Here is a 26,029-nt window from a genome sequence, read left to right as displayed (position 1 = left end):
TTTAACGGGACAAAGTTGAAGAGCTGTTGTCCGTTATTGTTAAATTGCAAATATAGGCTGATTCATGTTCCCTTGCATTTGTGTAACTGAGGTCCATGGCTAGTCTGGCTTTCACCAGACCAAGCTCAATCTTTTAAGAAATCAAAAAATAAATTCACTAGGTTCACCCAGCCTAGTCCATAGGCATCCGATATTGTTTAATTTTATGATTGAGATATCCACGCTCTGGCTATTCTAAATGCAAAAATGCATCAGGGAGTTATAACAAAACTGTAACAAACTAGATCCTAATAGAAAGCTGTTAGCTTCCCTAAGCTACAGGTAGGCTTATAAAGTAGGCCTGTTTACAACATAAATTGTCAATAGGCTATGCTGGCGACACAAATAAAAATCTCCTTTGAAACCAATGGCTTACATGCTTACAGTATCAAGCCGGACTTAAACTGCCATATCGTGGCGAAAAGTTGTAATAAAATTCACGCAGCTCCATGAGTCAAGGAAAGCGCGAATGAAGTAGCCACTTCTAAATGGGACCCACTACACAGTAGCTTAAGGTGTTTTGCTAAAGCAGCTGTAATGAATGAAATGAAGGTGTCATTGTTTGGATACTTCACACACACGTGCTTTTTAATTTCACAGACTACAACTACCAAGCTGGAATCAAAGCACATCGATTCCCCTCTCACACCCTGCACGCATCTTTAAAACAAAAATAAACAGGCGTCTCAGTCTCACGCATGTATAGGCAAAACTGTATCAGACCGGTGTAACGTTGGTAAATCTTCCATTGCACAGAATGATTTTTGTGACAGTCGAAAGATACAATTACAGTGCTGCTTTCAATTTGCTTGGTATAACCGCATTTATAGTTTTCTAAAAATGCAATCAATCAAATTGGCCTCCATCACTCAACCAACGCTAACGGTAACATTACCTAGGTCCTTATTGATATTATAAGATTAACGTACCTGCAGTAAAAACCAAGCATGTCCGATAAACATCCTCAGATTTATTTCGGCTTCAAGTAGAAATGGGAATTACATTTCATGTGAACATCGTCCTATCCTTATTAGACGTTCTCTGCGGTAAAACTACAGTCCTTGTAGTTTGGTGTGCACTGCCATCTACAGGCCAATGAGTGTACAGTCACTAAATGTACACATTACCTAATTTTTTTAGACCCCCCCATGGATGAAATTCTACGAAACTTGGCATACCCCCAGAGAATGCTAGGTCAATCATACACATACAATTTGGTGCAGTTCTGAACATCTTAACTGAAGATAGGGCGATTAAAGCAGAATAATATTGCATTTTCATTTTTTTTGGGGTGCAAATCACAAATGAGTGATTATGGGCCCTTGAGACCAACATACCATAAAAAGATTCTTCATCCTCAGTGCCACGGTTCAGGTAGTTATTTAGGAAAAATTCAGGAGTAGATGACTGCTTTTTGACCGCTTCGGACATAAAAATATTAAAATTTTTCCGGAAAAGTCTAGTGGGGTCTTCAGCATACCCACCAAATTTCATGTGCTCGGTGGTTCTCTGTCCCGGTATCGAATTGACCAACAATTCAGGAAGTAGATGACGGAAAAAAAAAAAAAAAACATTTTACAACCCCCTCCTATATTAAGGGTATTGTCAAATAACCTTCAGGCTCTCCTAAGGACGATCTTATCGGGCTGGACATCCTGGAGAAGTCACATATTACTTACCTGCTGCATCATCACATAGCTCTCACTCCGTCACACCTCCAAAATCTAAGTATGAAAGGGAACTGGGCAAAGAGCTCCCTGGCCCCGAGCCAGATGGATAATGGCTCCATCCAAATCAGAGAATTTTTCCGCTATTCAGAGTAGCCTTTAAGAAAGTTGTCATCCTACTGCTCATTTGTTGCCTCAAGTGCCCTCAACCTAATAAAATCCTATTTTTTGTGGAAGCCTGGACGTTACTCTTGATTAAATAATCTGGCTGCACAGCTATAGTAATTACTCTGTTAAAGTTAAGAGATTTACCCTCACTAAATGATGACAAGGTTTACAAGTCGCGAAAACCGGCTGGCTGCGCTAGTAAATGTTTTTCGAGAAAAAAGCTGGGCTCATGACATTGGATTTAACAACCGAATACTCTGAAATGGCCTGTTTTACCTCCTGGTGTGGAGACTACAATCAACCCACACTACCCATCGACATGTTCAATAGACACAATATTGTCCGAAAAGGGTTCAGTAGGTATATAGGACCAGAAGCGATATCTCACTAGGTGACATCTCATGTTTTCCTTTAGAGAACCGAGGTTACGATAGTAACCGGACGTTTCTTGCTGTTCTGATATGAAATGGTAATATTGTCTGCACGCATTCGATTTAACTCACTTTCTGCAAGGCCTTCTAAGTAAGTATAAGTATATATACTCTTTTGATCCCTGAGGGAAATTTGGTCTCTGCATTTATCCCAATCCGTGAATTAGTGAAACACACAGTGAACACACAGTGAGGTGAAGCACACACTAATCCCGGCGCAGTGAGCTGCCTGCAACAACAGCGGCGCTCGGGGAGCAGTTAGGTGCCTTACTCAAGGGCACTTCAGCCGTGCCTACTGGTCGGGGTTCGAACCAGCAACCCTCCGGTTACATATCCGAAGCGCTAACCAGCAGGCCACGGCTGCCCACACTTCTGTATTGCCTCCTCGTTGTTGTTGGCATGCAGGACACCCCTTAAACGTTCCACATACTCAACGCACCCGACCGGTAGCGCGACAATGTGACGTCACAGAAGTGCCGTAACCATTTATACTCGCGCGTCGTGGTCACGACACTAGTTGCAATATTCTCCTGAAGTGTCGCTGTTGTGAAAAGATTAACGCTAACTACGTTACACAGCAGAAGAAGCTGCATTAAGAAACACTAGTTGCAGAGAATGTAAACGGGCTCTGCTATTAGCTAGCCTCTGTGATGGTACTTCAGACTTTGGTTGCTACTATTCACAACTACCACCATCATTATCATCTAGTTTCCAAGGTGTAATGCGCTGGGTAGATAGATAGATGGATATATAGATAGATACTTTAGTCATCCCGAGGGACATTTTAATAATTTAAACAGTTTAGTTAGCTGGCTAGCTAGCTAGCAGCTGGCTGAGTTTGTGTAATTTCCTGGAAAGTGGAAAGATATTTTGTTCAGGCCTTAATAGATATCCTTTGTTTGAAAATAAATTGTTTCTATTGTTTCCTCTTAATTCCATGTGTTGCAACTCTCGCTGGTAACTTTGTTAACTTATCCAGCAAACTATTAAAAATTCACGACTGTTTCAAGACACTGCAACTCTCGCTTGACCTCGAACTAGTCCATCTTCCTGTTTCCGCTTTGTCGCGCTCGTCTGAAAAGAAATGAGTGGTGCGCTACCTCGCGCTACCTGGCTAAAATCCTGGCGCGCCAGCAAGATCTACGTCATTTTGACGTCACGGTGTCGCGCTACCGGTCGGGTGCGTCGAGTATGTAGAAGCCCTTACTCTCATAATCAGCCTTGTGGCATCTGTTGGGTCTGTGTGTGTGTGTGTGGGGGGGGAGTTGTTGAGGTGCTATCTTCAGTTGTGAGTGCAGTCATAGGCTGTTTAGTGGTTATAGTGTTCTCTGCAGGGACAAGTATAGTTTTTAAATTAAATTGTGAACAGAAATAATATATTATACAAATAAAATTGTATTATACAGTATACACGACAGTCAATTATCAGGGTTCCTACGCAGTATGGAAAACCTGGAAAAGTATGGAATTTGATTTTAGTAATTTCCAGGTTTAAGTATGGAAAAAAGAAACAAAGGTATGGAGAAATATTTGTGTTTCCAGACTATTGCATTTGCAGTACTAATCACTTCACTCAGGTCATAATGAACCATTCCTACTGTTGTGTAGCTTAACTGTCAGTCCCCATCGTCAAGATACAACTATGATACAACTAAGATACAACTAAAAATGACCCAGCTAAATGGACGAATATTAAGTGTCATTTTTTAATTCACTTCAGTTGTCCATACCTTTGTTTTCACCGAGTTATCCCAAACCAGAAGTGGCCGCAATGTCGAGAATATAGTCAGAAAAATCTACCGAGAAGTTTGGAAATTTGAGTATGGAAAAAGTATGGAATTTTGAAATGCAAAATGTGTAGGAACCCTGAATTATGTTGAAACACCTACTCTTTCAATTGTTATGTAGTAAGCAAAAAAGTTCCCGTACATCATGTATATGTACACTACAGTACTGGTCAAAAGTTTTGAAACACTTACTCTTCTATGGCTTTTTTGTAGAGAAAAACTGAAAACTATAAATTAACAGACATGGGATACAGGTAATGTAGTACACAAAAAAGAGTAAACAAAGCTGTTTGTTTACATGTTTTATATTTTTTTTGCTTATGCTGGTCATATAGGTTTAGTCAGAGTTTTTTTTCTTCCAGATTTTTTTCTTCAGTAATTTTGTGTCAAAGATTCCCGGGACACTGAAAGTCCGGGGTGCACGAAACCTGGTGGGCATGTAGCCCCACACAGATGACACGGAACCATTGTTTTGATCTGATCATTATGACACCCTCTGAATGCATGCCAAGTTATGTGGAATTCCGTTCATGGGGTCCGTACAATAAATTCATATGTGTCTACATTTAGTGACTGTACACTACGCATGCACCCACACATGCACTCATACACATAAAAATACATGCACACACATGCAGGCATACACACACACACACACACACACACACACACACACACACACATAAACACAGACACACACACATAAACACAGACACACACACACATAAACATACACACACACACACACACACACACACACACACACACACAGACAGGTACACACACACTCACACATGCACACACACACACACACACACACACAATTACCCCATACACACACTCACAAGCGAAAACTAACACATAGAGAAGCACACATACACAAAAGCAAACGCACACATGCGCATACTCATTTACATACACAAAAGTTGCAAGAGTAGGTGATGGAGAAGGAGATGGAGACAAATTGACTGAATGTGTAGGACTGAGCGGCGGTCATATTTTGTACCACTTTGCGATACATTTAGTTTCTATATAATGATGCATGGGATGTTGTAGTGATGTACATTTGAATAATGTGGAGTCTTAGGCCCTATCTTATACCTGGCGCTTTGTGGTGCCAAGCACGGCACTAGTCTATGGCGTCAGCAAGAATGTACTGGAGTCTTTGTCGATTCCAGTTACCTTTCTGCTTCTGCATAGCAGTCGAGGGCTCCTGAATCCTTACACTGTTTGATATGGATGTTGGTGACTGACTGCTGGTAAGTGGGGAAGTTGTTGAGGTGGTGTCTTCAGTTGTGAGAGCAAAGGTGGTTGGCTGTTTAGTGGTTGAAGTTATCTCTGCAGATACAAGTAAAGTTTGTGAAACTGTACATAAATAGTATATTATACAAATAAGAATATTATATAATAAACAATAATTGTATGTGTTGTAATATATTAACAGACAATTACTAACAATTAGCAGAATGCACTGGGATTTTTGAAAGGATTTTATAAAATAGTAATGATGAATAGTGATGATTAAATAATATCCTAATATAATTAAAGATTCCTAATGAAACTCTCACAGACATTCCCACAATATATTGAAGTGCATATTGTATTCTTACGAGAGAAATTACAAGTCTGATTGCGGTCAGGACAGCAGTCTTTAGTAATGAGGCAGTGCTCATCACAATAGCAGGAGGTACGGCACGGAAACATGAGTCGTTGTGGCCCGGACAGCAGAGCACTGTTGGGAACGAGCAGCTTTCTAGAAAAAAGAAAACAAAACTGTTGAAAAATTGCAGCAGTATTTTTGTATTTGCCAATGTCACTTAGATTGTACAGGGCACTTTGCCTATTCCAGTTGTTTTGCCTCTGTCCCTAATATTATTGTTGTTGACTACCAGTGCAGTGACGGGGACGCTGTACTGTAGGAGATGTCGTCCTGCAGATGAGACGTTAAACTGAGGTCCTGACTCACTGTGGTCATTAAAGATCCCATGGCACTTATTGCAAAGAGTAGGAGATTCCCTGGTGTTCTGGCTAAATTTCCAACCTGGCTCATTCAATCTGGCCCCCTAATCATCCCCCACTGTACTTGGCTCATTCATTCTTTTAGCAAACATTGAAAACGGGTCCCACAGACCCGAACACCTTACAAGGGTTAAAGTGTAACTCCGGAGTAAAAACAACCTAGGGTTTATTTACGGCAGTTAGCAAGTTCAGACTTTTGCAAAATTACATTAATTGGTGGAGTTTTGTGCAAGACGTTTTTTTGCATTAACATTGAATAGGCTTATAGTGAAAGCTAAGGGGGCAAACTAGCACATCAAAAAATTATTTTATACCACTGACAATGCTCAGAATATAATTACACTTCTGGTATGTCAGGTACTCCAATAGTTAGTTTTTTTCAGTCGCTAACAAGCATTTGTCTAACCAGTTGTCACATTTTCAAAACTCTAAACACAATTAGCACATCAGTCTTTTGTGGCCGTACCATTCACACATTTCATGTCATTTTCACACAATATGCAGTCAGTGAACACATTTCCACACTGCTTACATTTTCTTAACAGACAAGCTATACCTCCCAACAAAACCTATGGATTGTTTTTGTAGTATTTACGAATGTTACTGTAACACACAACATCCCACAATATCAAACACAATATTCCAAACCTTAGATACAGTATAAAAACCTCTGCTTCTGCTACCAAATGGTTTTATCCCATCAGATGCGATGTTGATGAAAACATGTGGCCTAACTCTGAAGATCACAGAGATTAGATACAGTAATTTTGTGCTTTTTTTAGTTCCCCCCTTTTTATCTGGGCTTCTTGCTCAGAATTTTTTGTTTTGTTTTTTGTTCAGAATGCTCTTGTGTGTTTAATGGATATTTTGTTCACTGTAAGCAATACTGTAAAACTTTTTCTGTTCTATCATACTGTAAACAGTATTTCTACATAGGGAAAAAAAACTGATTTGCTTTTTACTGGAATGCTTTTGAATGTGAACATTACATGTGGACATACAGTTCCCAACCAAGAAATTTAGTGTAAAAATGGTGGATAGCATGTTTTGCATGCAAATACCTGTAAAACTGAAACATAAAAGTCTATGCAGTTTTTGTAATCTTAACAATAGCCAGTATTTTGAAACCTGGTGTACTTTGATTGACTGCATGTACCTTGTCAAGTGAAAACAAGTGTTATTCTTGGACAGAATAATTTCATTTTGAGTCAGATTTCCAGTGTTTTGGTAAAGTTAGTGTGTGCAGAGAAAGATGTGTTCTGTTTTGAAATGAAGAGTTAGTATATATTTAACAAAATGTGTTTTTGAGAAGAAAATGATCCATTTGGCCAATTGTGTTTTGTAGGTGTGAGTCCGTGTTAAGAGGGTAAGATCTTGTTAGCGAATTACATGTTTGGCTCAATATGATCGTCTGACAGTGGTTGCACACACACACATATACTAAAAAGGTCCACAACTTGGGAAAAAAGACCCATTCCATCCACCAAGCTAGCAACACCCCTGATGCGATGTTGTCAAGCCAAAGTAAATATCTTCATGCTATAATACCGTATTGACTGTAGGCTACAGAAAGACAGTGCACATGCCAGAGCAGTTGTGCAGTGTTTACCTGTGTTCCATTGTGCAGTTTGTCGGATGAGCAGCATCAGTAGAACAGTGCAGGCCGCGCAGGTACTCCTAGTTAGCGCAACTCTTTTCGCCAGCTAGCTCAGCTCATTAGGGCGATCCCCTGTGTTAACTGCACAGACAGAAGGGATACATAGCAGGACTTTACTTTCTGAAGCCGGGGTGCTTGCTCACCTCTGACCAACACCAACATAGATACTTCATCGCACACAGTAGCCGTGTTGAGATCATGTAGTGATGGTAAAAAGAGTGTCTCGTTGTTTTAGGGCCATTTTAATTTCCTGCTGTCATCTTACATTTCTATCACACCTCTTCTTCCTGTTTCCTGAGATCTCTGAGATGTTTACAGCAGAACAACATTGTTGATGTTGGTTTCAAATCAAGACCAGTGTGAAATTTCACCAGAGAGGGTTGAAACAGAGCAAAAAACAAGGATTTTTGAGTGCACCATATGAAGGGTTTAGGTTTAGACCGATAGACTAAAAGCTTTTTTTCAATGGAGATATTCGTTACAAATTCTCTACTGAATCTTTTTGGAAATGTGTGTAGTACTGTCTACACTGGCATACTTAAATCATGCTCAGGACATAAAGCACACTTCACAAGCACTCTTTCTGTCCTTGTTTTACCATAGCTATTCATATAACGTTTAGCCTGGAAAACCAAACTCATTCACAAATTAATCGAGTGGTCCCTTATGATTGGGATTCGTTTACAAGCTATCATGGTGATGGGTATACAACTTTGAAACCATTTCTTCAGCCAAACCAATCACATTGATCAGAGATTCCTAACGTTACTTCCTACCTCGCCTAAACTTTACAAACTGACAATAAACAGCATGGCCAGTCAATAAACAATGTATGTGGCCCTAGCTATGCTGTAAATTTTATTTTAATTGCACAATTTCTGCATTTTCTGCCCTTTCGGGTTCGTCATCCCCCTCTCGTTGCTGATTTGGGAGATAGTCTGCCGATCGATGGACACGCTGGTGAACTATCATATTCCAGACTATCATGTTCCTGAAAGGAGATCTAGTAGGCATGGCCAGGCTACATAACTCTACCAGCAAGACTCCTGTGGCTAGGTACTCCTCATTTCACTGCGAAATCATTTTTCATCATTTTCTTTGCCAATGCACACAACTCAAGATAAAAAAAATAAATATTTTAGTTTAGTTTAATTTTAGTTGTTTTTCTTAGTTGAAAGCTCATGCAGATTGGTTTTAAGTTTTAAGTTTCACATGTGTTTTAAGTCACTGCAACTTTTTTAAGTTTTTAAGGCTTTGAAGGTGAATTGCTTATGTCTGACTGAAGTGTTCATCACTGTGGATGACCTAAGTATAAGTATAAGTATAAGTATAAGTATAAGTATAAGTATAAGTATATATACTTTTTTGATCCCGTGAAGGAAATTTAGTCTCTGCATTTATCCCAATCCGTGTTCCTACAGTGAACACACAGTGAGGTGAAGCACACACTAATCCCGACGCAGTGAGCTGCCTGCTGCAACAGCGGCGCTCGGGGAGCAGTGAGGGGTTAGGTGCCTTGCTCAAGGGCACTTCGGCCACTTCCTGCTGGTCGGGGTTCGAACCGGCAACCCTCCAGTTACAAGTCTGAAGCGCTAGCCAGTAGGCCACGCCCCCCCCCCCCACCTCACCTCTGCCTTTGGAAAACATATTGGAGGTAAGCATATGAAGAGGAGCTCAGATTATCAGCACTCTGCAGATGGCTATCACCACTTTATCTGCACTCGGAACAGGACACGAGAGGTTAAGTGTGTGGGTAAGCACACCATGCACCTCAGCCTTGTCTGCCTTACACAAACAACAGTGGGTTGTTGTCAACCCATCTGCGGTCGGATCACATTACAACGGATTTTCACAGTCCCTTATTGTTTAATGTTTATTGTTTTCTACTGCAAGTGTTTCCTAGAGAAAGTATTTCCTAGAGAATGGAATTCCATTTGTGGTGGTTGGTTTGCAGAATTAACTTGAATGCGACAGTTTTTAACAAATTAGCACAGCGTGGTTATGATGCACAATTTAGTACAACCTGGAAAATCATTGTGTGGTGGTCAGTGTTGATATTGTGGTGGGCCGCCACAAATAAGTCAATGTATGGGAAACACTGGTATTCATGATGTTAAATAGTTCACATAACAGTCATACAGACACCATTTAAGAAACTAAATGTAAAGACATGTGACATTATTACTTTATTTGATGATAATACTTATAATGTATACAAAGCATCTCACATCTACTATAATGTAAGGTATATAATGACTCTAATGTACAATAGACTATGGAACATAAGGAAATCTTAAAAGGAAATATTACAAACAAAAATAAACTGGATTTTTAACTGAAAGCACTAGTGTATATGTGACACACTTAAGTTATATTTATGTTAAAGGAAAAAGAAGTATGAAATCCATGCCATTGGCCTGTAGATGTTCTCTCAGGGTCGAGACAAACCACGCCTTGCTGATCGCCTGGATAAAGAGAAAACCATATGATCAAAGACTAATAGCATCACAAAATGGCCTCACATTTCTACTCTCCTCAGGTCACAAGGGAAGGAGCATCACAAGACCATGACTCAGCTTGCTTTGTGCACTGCATTTGGACTTCTAGTGAGGAGTGGACCATTTGGATTTGAACAAATGAGTCTGAAGTTTGTTTGTTTGGATTGTGTTTGAATTTGCTTTCCAATGCTGTTAGTTAAGATGTTTTACACATCCGTGATATGAAGCCTAATATCAGTACAGTTATAAACATATATGTATTTCTTAAAGGTTTTTCTTACATTATTAATGATTATAGCATTTAAACCATAAATTAAGCACCTGTTGCAAGTCTGAATAATGTGTCAGGTGTGCACACAGGTGTGTACACATGTGCAGGTGTATGTGTGTGTGTGTGCGCGTGCATGCGTGCGTGCATCTCTGTTTGTGTACATGAGTTTGTGTATGTTTATGTTCATACATGTGTTTGTGGACATGTTTTTGTGTACATGTGTGTGTGTGTGTCTGCGTGCATATTTGCCCCGTTTACCTCCATCTTATATTCAGCCTCTCCTCTGTCACTCTCCAACTCTCTCCAAATTCCTTAACACGTTTGGCCTGGCTGCCATCTGGCTTCATCATGTCGTTCTTCTTCTTGCCGTCAAAGTTCCCACACAGTCCTCCCACTCTCCTCTTGTATGTGTGTGGCAGGATGATCTCTGCAGCATTACAATGACAGCACAAAACAATCAATCGGTTTTGTCCAAACTGAATGAGCTCAAGGGCGTAAAAATGGTTGTTATAATACACTAGAGTGAGTGGTTTGGAATTAACCCTTGAAGGCATCACTGTTGGAAATTCAAGAAAGGTTTCTTTATTACTAATAACTTTATATATGGATAGCTGATATGAATGTTGTGATCTTATTTACCAGTTTTGCCAATTCCATTAAACTCTACAGAGAATCCAAAGTCTGTTTTAAGGTAGATGCGAGAGGATCGCTGAAGGACCTTGAGACCTGTGGTTGGTGATACTGGTGGTTGAGACCTCATACCATCCACCTGCACGAGAGAGAAAGAGAGAGAGAGACTTCACATTCAGTATCACAGTTGCTTATGTGTGCTTATCTCACAGCATTTTTCCTGCATGGTGATGTACATATAAAACAACAGTTAATCAGAAAGACCAGCAGAGGGCGGTATGCTTCCTTTACCTTTCCATGTTTGAATGTAATTTATTCTAGATGCCTATTTAAAGGTACTTTATGAATGACCCTGTAACATTTATTTGTCTGCAGCTGCATTTTGAAGTTTAGTCAAACGTGTATTAGAAGTAAATGATATTTAGAAGGTAACACCTGGTGAAGAAAAGTCCAGAGTACCATGTTTTATTGACACCTGGCAGAGCCTGGAGAGTTGACTGAAGGCCAATGTACCAGGTAAGCAGTGATTGCAGTTTAACAGAGAATCACCTCACAACTGCTGCTGCAACACTACCGCATCATTCTAACACTTCTTATCTCACTTATCTGAGTCACATAGACGATGGCATTCAGGTCACAGATCACAAGTTTGATCACAGACACACGGAAGTACTGTTCACGGAAGAACATTCCCGACAAAGACCGGAAAATAAAAATATATTACTTCGCCAAGAACAGTGTGACCTATGACCCAACCATGCACTAGGTAAAAAACATGTAGTTGGTGTGAAAAATCTGTTAAGACAAAACAGTGCTGCACTGAGACCATTCCAAAGGCACAGCCCAATGTTGTATGACTTACATAAAGTTTCCTGTTCTTCTTAAACTCCACAGTGTGGTTGTAGACTCTGATCTTTAGCTCCCTTGGGAAGCCACTGTCTCCATGTTCATTGCTGCCATCCTCCTCACTGCTGTCGTCTCTTCCTCTGCTGCCATGGTCATCATCATGGTCTTCCTCGCTGCTGTCCCCATGCTGATCATTCTTTATTCGGTTGATGCCCTCAACATAGACGTCGGGGAGGTTCTTTGGCAGACCAATTGATTGGACCAGGACATAAGAGTGGGTCCCCTCAAAGTCATGCTTCATGTCGTCGAACGTTCTGTACTCGGGGTCTTCCTCAATAGTGCACTCACTGAAGTCTGTCAGAAAATATGGCAAACAGTTGTTTTGAGAACGTGGCATTTGTGTGGTTAAAGATTCTACAGGCTTCATCCATAACATGTACAAGCTATCTAACCTATAAAGTGCACAAGAGTCCACAAAATGTGTTGAATGCATGTGTTTACAGCTGATTCGTTTATGCAGACACGATGACAAGTGAGGCATGTATTTCTATCAGTATGTGTGCTACTTGTAATCAGTATTCTATCAGTCTTTGCCCTCCCATGTTTACCTGTGGACTTGCACGTGTATTCTCCCTCTCCATCCATATAGCAGATGTCATCCCCGTCACACTCATCATCGTCACACTCAATGTGTCCTTCACCATCATCCTCCTCACACTCACACCTCTTCTCACAGTGATCTGTGTACCAGACCTCATCAAACTGGAATGACAACAGAATACAAGTTTGCTGTGACTGCTTAGCATTGTGACATTTAAGATAAGTTCAGCTAAGACTTTTTAGTGAATTAATTTAGTTATGGCTAAGTTCTCAAAATGATAATGTTTGTAGCCCCAGACATATTTAGCTGGCAAAGCAATCCCAACTAATGGAACAAAATGTGTTGTATGTAATATTTTGTTTATGCCTGTCTCCTCATTTTCCTGAATGTTTTGTCCAAACACACAGACACACACACACACACACACACACACACACAAACACACACATTGTGGATAATTATCACTAATTTGTCACTTACATAATGGTTCTGTCCTTTGTTGTCCTGGCAGCCACACTTTCGGATGGGCACACACACTCTGTCCTTGAGCACAAAGCCGTCATTGCACACACAGCCTCCCACACATGGTTCATTTGTGTCGCAGTGGGGAGAGCCGTGCAGATGCTTACAGGTGGGCTGGCAGGCAGGCATGCAGTCAGTGAAGTGGCTATTCTTTGGACACGATGGGGCTGCACAGAATAAGGACACAAGGACATTAGTGTGCTCTGATATCCACAGGTCTGTGTAGAAACTAGTGCTTGTAGTCAAATTGTTTGTGACATTAAGAGATTTTCAGAAACAAGCCACGATAAAAAATAGTTGAACGACATTGTATAATTTGCAAAGGGTAGGGTGAACGTGATTTCAGGAAGTTAAGACGTACTTGGCTCTGGAGTGGTTGGTGCAGATGTGGTGGGTTTGACTGTTGGGGGAGCTGGGGTTTCTGGGTTTACTGGAGGAGGTGCTGGTGTCTCTGGATTAACTGGTGGTGCTGGTGTCTCTGGATTTACTGGAGGTGCTGGTGTCTCTGGATTAACTGGTGGTGCTGGTGTCTCTGGATTTACTGGAGGTGCTGGTGTCTCTGGGTTAATTGGAGGTGCTGGTGTCTCTGGATTAACTGGTGGTGCTGGTGTTTCTGGATTTACTGGAGGTGCTGGTGTCTCTGGATTTACTGGAGGTGCTGGTGTCTCTGGATTAACTGGTGGTGCTGGCGTTTCTGGATTACTTGTAGGAGGTGCTGGTGTCTCTGGATTAACTGGAGGTGCTGGTGTCTCTGGATTTACTGGAGGTGCTGGTGTCTCTGGGTTAACTGAAGGTGCTGGTGTTTCTGGATTAACTGGTGGTGCTGGTGTTTCTGGATTTACTGGAGGTGCTGGTGTCTCTGGGTTAACTGGAGGTGCTGGTGTCTCTGGGTTAACTGGAGGTGCTGGTGTTTCTGGATTTACTGGAGGTGCTGGTGTTTCCGGGTTAACTGAAGGTGCTGGTGTTTCTGGATTAACTGGTGGTGCTGGTGTCTCTGGGTTTACTGGAGGTGCTGGTGTCTCTGGGTTAACTGGAGGTGCTGGTGTCTCTGGGTTAACTGGAGGTGCTGGTGTTTCTGGATTTACTGGAGGTGCTGGTGTTTCCGGGTTAACTGGAGGTGCTGGTGTTTCAGGATTAACTGGTGGTGCTGGTGTTTCTGGATTAACTGGAGGTGCTGCCGTTTCTGGATTTACTGGTGGTGCTGGTGTTTCTGGATTAACTGGTGGTGCTGGTGTTTCTGGATTAACTGGAGGTGCTGGTGTTTCTGGATTAACTGGAGGTGCTGGTGTTTCTGGGTTAACTGGAGGTGCTGCCGTTTCTGGATTTACTGGAGGTGCTGGTGTCTCTGGGTTTACTGGAGGTGCTGGCGTTTCTGGATTAACTGGAGGTGCTGGTGTTTCTGGATTAACTGAAGGTGCTGGTGTTTCTGGGTTAACTGGAGGTGCTGCCGTTTCTGGATTTACTGGAGGTGCTGGCGTTTCTGGATTAACTGGTGGTGCTGGTGTTTCTGGATTAACTGGAGGTGCTGTTGTCTCTAGCATGACTGTAGTTGCTGAGATATTTACACTTGAAGTGGGAGAAGGGGAAACTGGTTTCACTAAGTCTTTGTGATGAAATGAAAAAGGAGACAGACAGAAGCAACACAAGATTATTAAAGGATCTGAATAATTCCTTTTGACAGTCATTAACTGAGATGTGTAAGTCACTTTGGATAAATGCTTCTGCCAATGAATAAATGTGGAAGAGACATTATTAAAATTCCATGATATTCCAGACATTCCATGACCCATGGGAACCCTGTCAATTTTATTCTGTAAGGTGTTAAATACCTGCGCAGGAACCACGATAAAGTGAGATATCATCCACAGCCACATCAGAGAGTTCGGTTGTTCCTCTGCGTCCCTCTAAAATTATCTAGAGTGAACAAAGTAATGATATGTAACATATTTTGACCTTTTATGTATTATCAATTGTACATGGTAGTGACCATGAAAGCTTTAGTCACCTGAAATGGGCCCGTAGTCATCAGGTCAATCTCTGCTTTATGCCATTTATCTCCTTGGTTGTTCCTCTTGGTCCAAACTCCTTGTGTCAGTCGGTCCTCCAAAAGATGCACGCTTAGGCCCATGGTGTCTGCTGTGCCATACATGTGGTACCAGAACTGAAGACACTGGGGACCCGGATCAGAACATTCTCCACTCAGGATGCGAGCTGTGTCACCGTTATGCACTCCGTCTCCTTCAACATATAGGTAATGGCCACCTGGAAAGCATATGATTGACCTTTAGGAATGACTTTAAAGAGCAAGTCCATATCATGTCTTCATATCCAGAATTGGAACCACTTTGACATTTGAATTATTTCAAATGGACAAGGTGACTGGGTCTCATTTGCTGTGGTTACAGGGATAGTATACTTACATGATTGATATGCATAGACAATCATGAGATTGTGTTATTCAAGTTATGTAAAGTAGAATATAGTTGTGAGTAAATGTTGTTACCTCCACTGGTGTGATCTGAGGAGGGACCTGTCATCAGAGTAGGGGTGGAGCCACTCTGCCATGTCCAATCAAAACTGTCAGTGGGCAGCTGGTGCCATGAACAGAGGCTATTGTCGAAATTACAGGCGATGTCACAGACTGTGGGAGACGTGAAACACATTTGAATTGAATGAGTACTGCATGTTGCTGAGGGCATGTTCTATACTCTGATGGCTTATTAAGCCTACATAAGGATTCCTGATGTGCAAAACTTACCTGGGTGGGGATTTCCTGAGTTTCCATTTGTCACAGGGGGCAGTGTGGTAGGGTATATGCCTGTGCTCGATGAATCTTTTTTTGGAGATAAAAAATTACAAATACGGGTCATTTTTTCTGAAATGTAAAGAAAAAACTACAGTATAACTACACTGAGATCGAAATTAGTGAAGAGTGTTTCATTCATAACCTCTGACCTCACCTCCACATCCTCCATATGTTATCGAGACATCATCCAGTGCCACGTCAGACAACTCAGTGGAACCTCTGATTGCTTCCACAATGATCTACAGGGCACAGGCATGCACCTTGTGAAAATAAGGTTTTGAACTCTTGCTGGACAAAACAGTGCTGGAATGTAATGAAATGTAATCCTTGACAACAGTGCTAGCAGCAGTTTGCAACAGATAATCTTATCTTTAGACTGCTGATGTGGAAGAACCTTTTCAATCCAACAGAGCATTATTATAATATAGAACCAATCATTTCAAGGCAGACATCAGATGACTGACTCAGAGGAATCAGGCATGGTGCTGTTCAAAATAACTGGTGTGTTAGCAGCAACAACACCACCACTGTTTATTCTTTGATATATCTATAATGCTTTCCAAAAAAGCTATGTTTATTCATGTGAGTATTTGGCAATAAAGAATATCAAGAACAATATAGACATTCAGACTACTGACTGGCAAAATCAATGCTGACTGATGAGAATAAGCTGTACAGGACAGGAGACTGTTATCCTATCCTTTTGCATATCTACTAGATACAGTAAGTGTAACCTGCCAGTGTGTCATCAGTTCCCATATACTTCTTCAGAGTGGACTCTCACCTGAAACGGCCCGGACACCTTAATGTTCACCTTCGCCTCTTGCCAGTAGTTGCCCTGGTTGTTGAGTTTGGACCAGACCTTTGTGGCCTTGTTGTCAACCAGCTGGTAGACGTTGAGCGCCATAAGGAAGGACGTGCCGTACATGTGGTACCAGAAGCGCAGGCAGTGGTTGCCTGGCACGGTGCACGCCGGGCTCATCATACGGGCCGAGTCGCCATGGACCCCGTCGTCACCTTCCAGGTGCATGTAGTAGCCACCTGCGAAGCGAGGAGGTAATTAGGAACTGAACTACAATTGAGCAAAGGAGAATGCATGTCATTGAGGGCACGAAAAGCTTGAGTTGCTGCAGCCAACTCCTAGAGCAGCCAGGCAGCTACAGTGCTACACGTTGGGGGCATGATTATGATTATTATTATTTATTTGTTTTCGTACCGACAGCATTCGGTGACCTCGAGAAACAGAGATATGTGAAAAATGCCAGAATTCTCTTTTAAAGTAATCCAGTGCAAATGATGTTTTGTTTTTTTTTGCTGGAAAGGCACCATTCTCCCTATTACAAGTTAGTTTACTATCAAAATGACTTTGAAGCTCTTGTATTAAGGTAAAAACTTCCATAGGATGCCGTTGATAGCACATGGGGGGCTTACTTCCTGTTGTGTGATCACTGGATGGTCCGGTGAGGTCCGAATGGGTGGAGCCTGAGTGTCTGGTCCAATCGAAACTGTCCTGCACAAGCTGATGCCATCCACATTCATCAATGTCAAAATTGCAGTTTAATGGGCAATCTGTAATTAAAACAGAAATAATATAGTTGAGTGGGTAGTCCTGTCTTTTCTCACAGTCATGATCATTTGAATAGTTGTATTGAAATGTGAGAGTGCTTACGAGCTGGAGATGGGGTGGTTGGAGTTGTTGTAATTGGTATGGTTGTGGCTGTGGCTGTAAAGAAAGCCACAGCAAAACAGCGGTCAATCATTTTTATATACATAATGACAAGAAGAGGAGTGGTTAGTAACATGGAATGAATTCTGACTAATACAATGTTGAGATACTCATGGCAAGTCAGTAAAATATAGGGTTACACTTTACTTGAGAGTTTCGACATAAGAGTGACACGACAGTGGCATGAACGGCACGTCATAAACAAGTCATGAACGTTTATGACATAACGCTTCTGTCATTAAGTGTCATTCGGTTTTTGTCTCGGGTTAACAAGTTAGGTTAGGATTGAGGTTAGGGTTAGGATTAGGGTTAGGGTTAGGGTTAGGGTTCATGTGTAATAAGAGTGTCATGTGTTCATGACAGTGTCATGTCACGCTTATGTCAATACTGTCAAGTAAAGTGTTACCAAATATCGTCACCTTCCTAAAATAATGGCATTTAGTCATTTTTTGACTTTTTTTTTGCCTAAATCATCATTCAACTTCTTTGTGTTTTCCAAAAAACCTGAAAAAAAATGACTTATGCCATTATTAGGAAGGTGACGATATGGAAGTTGAATGCAGTTGAAGTAGCAGCTCACCACAGACGGTGTCTTTACTCCAGTCCCCCAGCGCCACCCGTTTATCTCGCAGGCTCTAACATAGGACTCCAGCGAGGCACAGAGCTTGTCCAGGTCCCCGATGGTGGCACAGTGGTCGTACACACAGCTGTCCACATAAATTTGTGGGGGCACGAACATGTGGCAGGCCATGAAAGTGTCCCCGAACATCTTACTACACTCCTGGAAACCCTGCTGCTGCAGCTCGGGGGGGCAGGAAGGCTGCACGGCGGATTCGTCTGTGCAACTGTTTGATGGAGAAAACAAACAGCCAGTACAAGTGAGCACTTGGTTAAAGGTTGTATCAGCGATAGCGGGGATACGTCACTTCTGTTGATGTTCAAACAAAACAGAGAGCTAGCTCGCTACTCCCTCCCCTACCCCTCCCTCCTGTGCAATTAAAACTCTCCTAAGCGCGCATCTCATCGGTTATTGGTTGAAACACTTTATTTTGCCTTTAAGTAGGTTGCCAACCCTTGTAGCAATTGTTTTTGTGTACAGATCTCGGAGCTTAGGCTGCCTACAGAGACACGTTTTTTTGACGGCCTGTTTATGGAGCAGCTAGCGGATCGTTAGTAAAGATTAGATGAATGTGATCATTTATGTTTGGGCCTTTTTTGGGCCTGAAATCGCTGATACAACCTTTAAACCTAACACATCAGCTTATCATATACAGTAAAAAAAAGTGTCAGCCAGAAAACAAATAATGTTTTTTTTTTTTTTTTTTTTAAAACCATACAAAATAAGTTTACCTTCATACAGATGAATAGATATAATGGTATGTTACATCTATAATATACTGCTCAAAAAATTTAAAAAAAAGTCAAAAAAAAACTTACAGTTTTCCACAATTGTTAAAACACATTTTTTGAAACCTTCCACCCTTTTCTCCATTCTCAAACTACATTCACATAATGTCTGACGGTTATTGCAAAATAAAACACTCACCTCAAAAGTTTCACATGCTAAGAACCAAACAGTGTCAGAGTACCGATCCACTGGATGGTATGATTGAAGTGTTCCCTTAATTTTTTTGAGCAATATAGTATAGTGCACGCTATAGTATAGTAAAGTGCACGCTGACAATAAGTATACCCTTAGATGGCCGTTGTGAACAACTTACAAGCTACAGTAGAAGAGGGAAGAGATGCACACAGATAAAGTAACTCACGTCCAGTCAGTGTCTGCCACCTTCCAGCTGTTCCCAAACGGGCCTGGCCTGCCGAGGAGCTCTCCGTCGGGGGTCACAAAATCATCAAACTGGCTGCCAGAGTAGGTGCCACATAGGCCACATATCTGCCCCTTGTAGCGTTCATCCACTTGGAGGAAGAGACGGTTCTCGCCATCAAAGAGGAGGGACAGTCCAAAGTCAGTGTGCAGGTGAACATAGGTTCCATTAAAGGATATGTCGATGGCAGCGCTAGGTGCCATAGGTGGGAAAACCTCAGCTCCGTTTACCTGTCATTCAGACACAACACAGAAGCAGGTGAGAGAGATGAACAGGTAAAGACGAGGCAAGTCGTACTACAATAACTTTAACCTATAAAATAATTTTGTAGTTCTATGAAACACAATCTTGCTATATTCATTCATTCATACTGCTTGGCAAAATATTTCATGCTGATGTTAACCACCTTATTGGCTTTTGAAGGACATTCAAGTGTCTCTGACACAGACATAAATGAATAATGATACTTTGAGACAAAAAAAACACTTTTTATGAGATTCTAAAAGCTTTCTAGTGTTTCACTGTGACAGTCTCAATATAAAACCACTTAATAGTGAGTTGCAAGGCCGACTCACATAAACTCTTTTGCCCATCCTCATGGCGATGTGGAGGCCGTCCAACTCGAGGGCCACAGACTCCAGTGCTGACCAGGTGGAACGCACAGAGTTCTGGTTGCGGGTCGTCACAGTAAATTGAAAAGGCGTGGGGCCGCACGTCTTTGCCAGCGTGTAGTTGCAGCCGCCCTGGAAGTTGTAGGCCTTGCCGTCGAAGGTGATGTAATGGGGGTCACCGTAGACGTAACAGGTGACCAGCTCAGATGGCTCGCAGCCCATGACCCCGTACCTGACCTTGCAGACTTGGTCGGCGGAGCAGGATGAGGCAGAGCACAGGACATTGTCCTGGCCCATGCACTGGCAAAGCCTGTCACACTGCCCTGCCATGAACGTCATGCCTTTCTAATAACAAAGATAAGATATGGCAGATATAAACCCAACGGTAACACATCCTTTGAACTTTCAATTCAGCTTTGTTTTTTTCCACGTTGGTCTTCATCTGGATGCCTTCACCATATCACTCCATCTAATTATTATCACTATCAGTGAACATGCTATCAATTTCTTTCAACATCACCACAAGTGAGCCTCACTGATGTTGTGCGTATGATTGTTAATGATCTGTGTCTTGGCAATAGCCATGTGTGTTAAAGACCAGTGGCTCACCTCGTAGTGTTCCCCGTCCACCCAGCAGCCACAGTCCTGGGCGGGCACACAGCTCCCTGCACTCAGCATGAAGCCAGGGTCACACTCGCACCTCTCCTCACACTGCCCTCCGCAGGACTCTGCCACGTCCATGCTGGAGCAGACCTCGGGGCAGCCACTGGCACAGGCGTTATAGTGGCTGTTCTCAGCACACACCAGAGCTGGACAGGGACAGGAGAGAGATGGACCTTCACTTGGGTGGTTTTAGTATAGTCGACACATAATCAATGCATAATCAAAGGGAAGAAGAGGCATAGGATGCAGCGCCAGGTGTTCCTGCACAGCTGTTAGAGTCATCACATGTTTTGGTTATATTTCTCACTAAAGATGAATTCACACTGAATGCATCTAATAAGATGGAATTGCAAATTTACAGTGCACCTATATATTGGTCTGTTTTTATTTGTCATATCATGTGTTTGTTCTTTTGATGGGTTAGACATGCTGTGCAGTACATACGGCAGAACGTGCTGTTTCTCCACTGGGGCACGGTGATGCCGGCCTGGCGACAGGTGATGGCGTAGGTGTTGAGCAGGTCGCACAGGGTCTCCGGGTCCCCGTGGGTGGTGCACATGTCCAACACACAGCTGGCAATGAAGCTCTCGGCGCTCAGGGCTTCCGAGCAGGCGGCGAACGGCCCGTCGGCGGCCAGGACGGCGCCACAGTAGGGCTCCGATGCGTACTCCAGCGTCTCCTGGCCCCGGCACACGCTGGGCAGAATGGGCGCGTCGCACCGAGTACTGCTGCTCTGCCAACTCTGGCCCAGGGTGTCTGCGTCGGCCGCCAGCAAGCCGTCTGGCCGAATGAAGTCATCCTCTTTGATGTGGTTGAAGTTGCCGCACATGCCGCAGAGCTTGCCCAAGTACTGGCCGGGAACCGTCACCCGCACCTCCCCAGAGGCGTGGTAGGACACGGTCAGGAGGAAGTCTGTCATCAGAATCACTTTGGCTCCTTTTTTTTTGATTGTGATAGTCCCTCCACTCAGGCTCAAGGGAAGACTTCTCCACATGCCATTCACCTGAAACCCATCAATGCTTGTGCTCAGTGTGAGCAAGAATACCATATCTCTACCAATATCTGCATATTCTGAGTTCTCACTTAAAAGGCAGAGATATAAAAAAAAACAGCTTGTTGAGTTCTGGATTGAGAGGTTTAATTATTCCTTTCCTGCTGACATTTACAGAGTAATTTCTCGCCTTGCGAGACGACTGGGAATCCAACCTATGGCTAATTTGAATGAGAGAGTTCACTGTCACGAGACTCACCATAACTCTTTTAAACTCCTTCCTCAGCATGGACAGGTGGACACCCTTTAGGTCCACGTTCACCTGCTGGACAGATGAGACAGACGAGTTCCCCTGCTGCTCGTTCTCCGCCTCCACGATGAAGGGTAGAGGCTGCTCTGTCGCTCCCTCAGTGCACGTCTTGGCCAGGATGTAGGTGCAGGGCCCCACGAAGCCGAAGTTGACCCCGTCAAAAGTGGTGTAGCGAGGCTTGCTGTGGGCCACACAGGTGCCGGAGGGTTCCGAGCTGCCGGTTGGGGCTGACTGGACACAGGTGTGTCCCTCTGGGCAGGTGGCCGGGGAACACGAGAGTCGGCCCCCGCTGCACACACAACGGGTGGCCTCGTCTGTCCAGAACTCACTCCCATCCTGACACTGCACCCCTGCAAATCAGACATTTGAAAAAAGATATTTAAAATCAAATGAATACATTTTAAATGAAATAAAAATTAAATTTGAATATCTACAATTTCTGCAGCAGGGACTATTGTTCAAAATGTATGATTTATTTTTCAGTATAACTTTGTCATGTAAAAAAATCCTATTAACCTGACTTCAACAGCCTGTTTAAATCTGAACTATTACATAATGACTTCAATGTAACTACACAGATGTACAAAAATGACATACCACACTGTCCTTTCCTGATTCCAACTTTATCAATGGCAACCTCCCCATCCTCGGGAAGATCTTGGGCCATCTCAAATACCACCTGACAAAGACAAAGACCTGTTATACTCCTATTGCCGTGCCCTGTTCAAATATGTGCAGAAGTCTAACAGAACTGTGCCGTAGCACCACTGGAATGAAGACAGTTTTACAGGATTGCAGTTTCTCAGTCATAAAACACTTTGTCTTGCCATCACCTAGATGTCAAATCAACGTATAGCCCCTATAGGTAATAGGTAAACAGAGGATATGTATAGCTCTTAACCTCAGGAGTACAGGAACACTTATATCATACTACACTGTTTAACAGCCATTATTCTGTTGCATGCTACCATAATGGATACATCAGTGCATACATACAGAAGGGTGTAGCCTACCTATCATTATGTCATATACAATCTGAGCCCATTATCTCTTTGACTCTACTGAACTACAGAGGGAGATAAGCTGAAAGGAGGGACAGGTACATGCTGTGATACTAATATAACAGCCACTCCCTGGAACACCCCTCCTGTCCATGCCTGCTCCTGAAGCAATGTGTTGGCTAGCTGGAGTTGTTTGTGGATCGATCCAAGCTACTTTGTTTTTTTCCCCCATTTGCTGAGCCAAGACTGTGTAACACTGGAGGCTTATTGAGACAGCATGCAGAACAGACCGCGAGAGCACCATGATGAGATATTTTATCCACCAAAATGGATTAAAAGTGTATTGGATAAGCATGGCGGATTTCATCTTTACACTGTAATTGAGTGTTTATAGTAGGTCATCATACCTGCATGCCCATCTCCTCTGACTGCCCCAGGGGAAGGAACTCTTGCCTCCAGGCATCGGTGTCCTCCGCGGTGGACGAGCTCCACAGCTGTGTCTCCCCTGTGTCTGTGTCTGCACGCCTCAGGAGGACCCTCAGCTCTGTGCTGTTGTGGCCAGCTGGCACGTGGTACCAGAACTCCAGGCACGACTCCTCGGACGCGTTAAAGATGTCACTCTCCAGTCGGCCAGAGGGGCTCATTACAGAGTCATCCATCACAAGGTGGAACTCCCCTGAGAAAGGCATTACAGGCATTACATTAAGACATAATCACTAGATGTACCTCACAGAGATAGAGAGAGAAAAAAAACTTTAACAAAACCAATATATATGTTGCTCGTGCTTCAACGGGGTCATGATAATGAACACTCTGAGAACATTCCGGAAGGGTCATCATTCATTCGAGCTCTCTCAGCTTCTTGTGCTACACTATTCTGATTTTTATCTCAGTGTTAAACATACTTCCATTACTTTATAAGGTGTCATAAATTAAACTGTCTATTGCTTTTGAACATACCCAAGAATTGGGTGTGTTAAGCTCATACTTCCTCATATTTGACCTCAGGTTCAATTGAAATGACTTTCAAAGTCTATTTCTGTTTCATGTCTGACAGTGTCAAAAAGAGAACTTTCAAGGATGTGATTAATGGTTCTATCAAGGTGAGCATTCTCGTTAATTTTGCCTGTTGGCTTTGTGAAATAAAACCTACTGAGTAATAGATAGATAACAATCCATCATAAAAGATTATTACCATAGCTGCAACATGCCATAGATGTGTTATGTACATGGTGTCTCACACTTTTTTTTGGTTATGATCTTTCTATAAGCAACTAAGCAATAAGCAAAATGGGCAATTTCACTACCCTGGAAATCCAGAGTTCTCGCGAGAGCACAATGGAATTGTTTCTGCGAGACACTCTGGCAAAGAGCAATGATGATTTCACAGCAAAGACAGTAGATATAATGTCCTTGTATCTCTCTACCATAGAAATGAAATATTCTTTGATAAAGTCTTGTTTTGTCATGCCATGCTAGTACCTTCTCCACTCAGCGTCCGTAACAGCCCTGCTGCACTCCAACCACAAAGTGGAGTGAGGTTCTCATTGAAATCACATTGTGTTATATATTCTAGGAAAATGAGAGAATGAATTCATAATTTTCAATAATGCGGCTATATGGTATATGTTAAGTGCAGAGACAAACAAAGTATATTCTGATAGAAATCTGTAACTGGAATCACTAAAAGATGTGTAACCTTAATAAGTGTACTTTTATAGCCATGCCTTACATATTTAATGAAATGAACACGTTTCTCATTTAATTCTAAATTAATTGCCTTTGTTCTGTTAGTAACCCTGTTATGAATGCATGTCAACATTCACTCCTTGGGAGCAATTCAGTAGTAGAAAAAATACTGTGCAACTGACCTACATTAGAACAATTCCCATTACTGTGGTTTCACAATCTGGACATATGAATTATACAGCAAGACAGAAAACATTTTGATTGGAAAATGTTAGGTTGTGGAGGTTGTAATTGCTGTACCTGCACCTGTCCTCCAATTTGGAAGTGTAACGGATGAATTGCTGTCATCAAATCTGGACCAAGTCAAGACAAACCGCACAATCAGGCAAAAAATCACCAAAACAGCCAAAAGAGTCTGAAAGACAAAAAAGGCCAGGTGTTCTCACCTCGTGTAAGCTTTCCCATGCAGGACATTCAGGCAGATCACTGCCGAGAGCAGCCACAGACCTGTGCCTCTTAGCATGATGTGCCGTCACTACTGTCCGACTGATAGCGTTCAGTGGCCAGGTGTATGTGGAGGGGGATCTGTGAGTGAGCCTTGATCCTTGCCACTCTCTCACTCTGACTAAGGAGGGAGTGGACAGTGCTTGGAGTTTTAAGGACAGCAGGGGGCCGTCAGGTGTGTGTGTGTGTGTGTGTGTGTGTGTGTGTGTGTGTGTGTGTGTGTGTGTGTCTGTTGCCATGTGTGTGTGACGTTGAGGTGTAGGTGGGTTTCAACAGAGGAATGATAATGAGGGGAAATTATGTCAAAACCCCACTACACACACACTAAACACACGCACACGTATACACACACATACAAACACACACCTTCAAAGGATTGAACTGAAGATATTGCTGCAAGTGTTTGTAGACAGACATGTCATAAAACACCACTGACATTTTAATGTGACTGAGGTTTGTACAGATACACACTTTACAGAGCAGGTATAGAGAGGACCGTTTCAATAGTGCAATTTGAAGGGAACATTAGTGAGGGTGTTTACAGTTAAGGGCAGGTTCATTCTTCAAAACAAGGAGTATAGGTCTGTCTCCACTATTCAGATGCATTCTTAATAAATGATCATTAATCCATGAGCATTATTATTATTAGTGGTAGTAGTATGTATAGTATTTATTAAGTCTATGGTGTGTGGCAGAAATTTGATTTACTATTTATACAAGAGTATGTCCAAAATGCTTTGGGCTTGCTCCATACACTGTAGAAATG

At 42.4% G+C, this 26,029-nt stretch overlaps 1 protein-coding gene across 1 annotated transcript; it reads right to left on the bottom strand.

Annotated features, from left to right (window-relative positions):
* Positions 1-9,931: 9,931 nt before the first annotated feature.
* On the bottom strand, positions 9,932-25,362 carry LOC125301923 (zonadhesin-like). Its single transcript, XM_048254829.1, has 26 exons — positions 25,206-25,362; positions 25,060-25,112; positions 24,553-24,642; positions 23,478-23,746; positions 22,667-22,748; positions 22,019-22,419; positions 21,213-21,771; positions 20,715-20,914; positions 20,070-20,450; positions 19,438-19,724; positions 18,212-18,513; positions 17,612-17,665; positions 17,374-17,511; positions 16,727-16,983; positions 16,097-16,181; positions 15,895-15,969; positions 15,640-15,777; positions 15,142-15,398; positions 14,966-15,050; positions 13,498-14,739; positions 13,095-13,303; positions 12,622-12,775; positions 12,030-12,367; positions 11,177-11,306; positions 10,796-10,964; positions 9,932-10,233 (listed from the first exon to the last, which is right to left on the bottom strand). Exons 1-26 carry the CDS (start codon positions 25,280-25,282, stop codon positions 10,200-10,202), a joined length of 6,066 nt encoding a protein of 2,021 aa, XP_048110786.1. The 5' UTR covers positions 25,283-25,362; the 3' UTR covers positions 9,932-10,199.
* Between the last annotated feature and the right edge of the window lie 667 nt (positions 25,363-26,029).

Source organism: Alosa alosa, chromosome 1, assembly GCF_017589495.1.
Source record: "Alosa alosa isolate M-15738 ecotype Scorff River chromosome 1, AALO_Geno_1.1, whole genome shotgun sequence".
Classification (NCBI taxonomy): domain Eukaryota; kingdom Metazoa; phylum Chordata; class Actinopteri; order Clupeiformes; family Clupeidae; genus Alosa; species Alosa alosa.
This window is presented reverse-complemented; position numbering and strand designations above follow the sequence as displayed.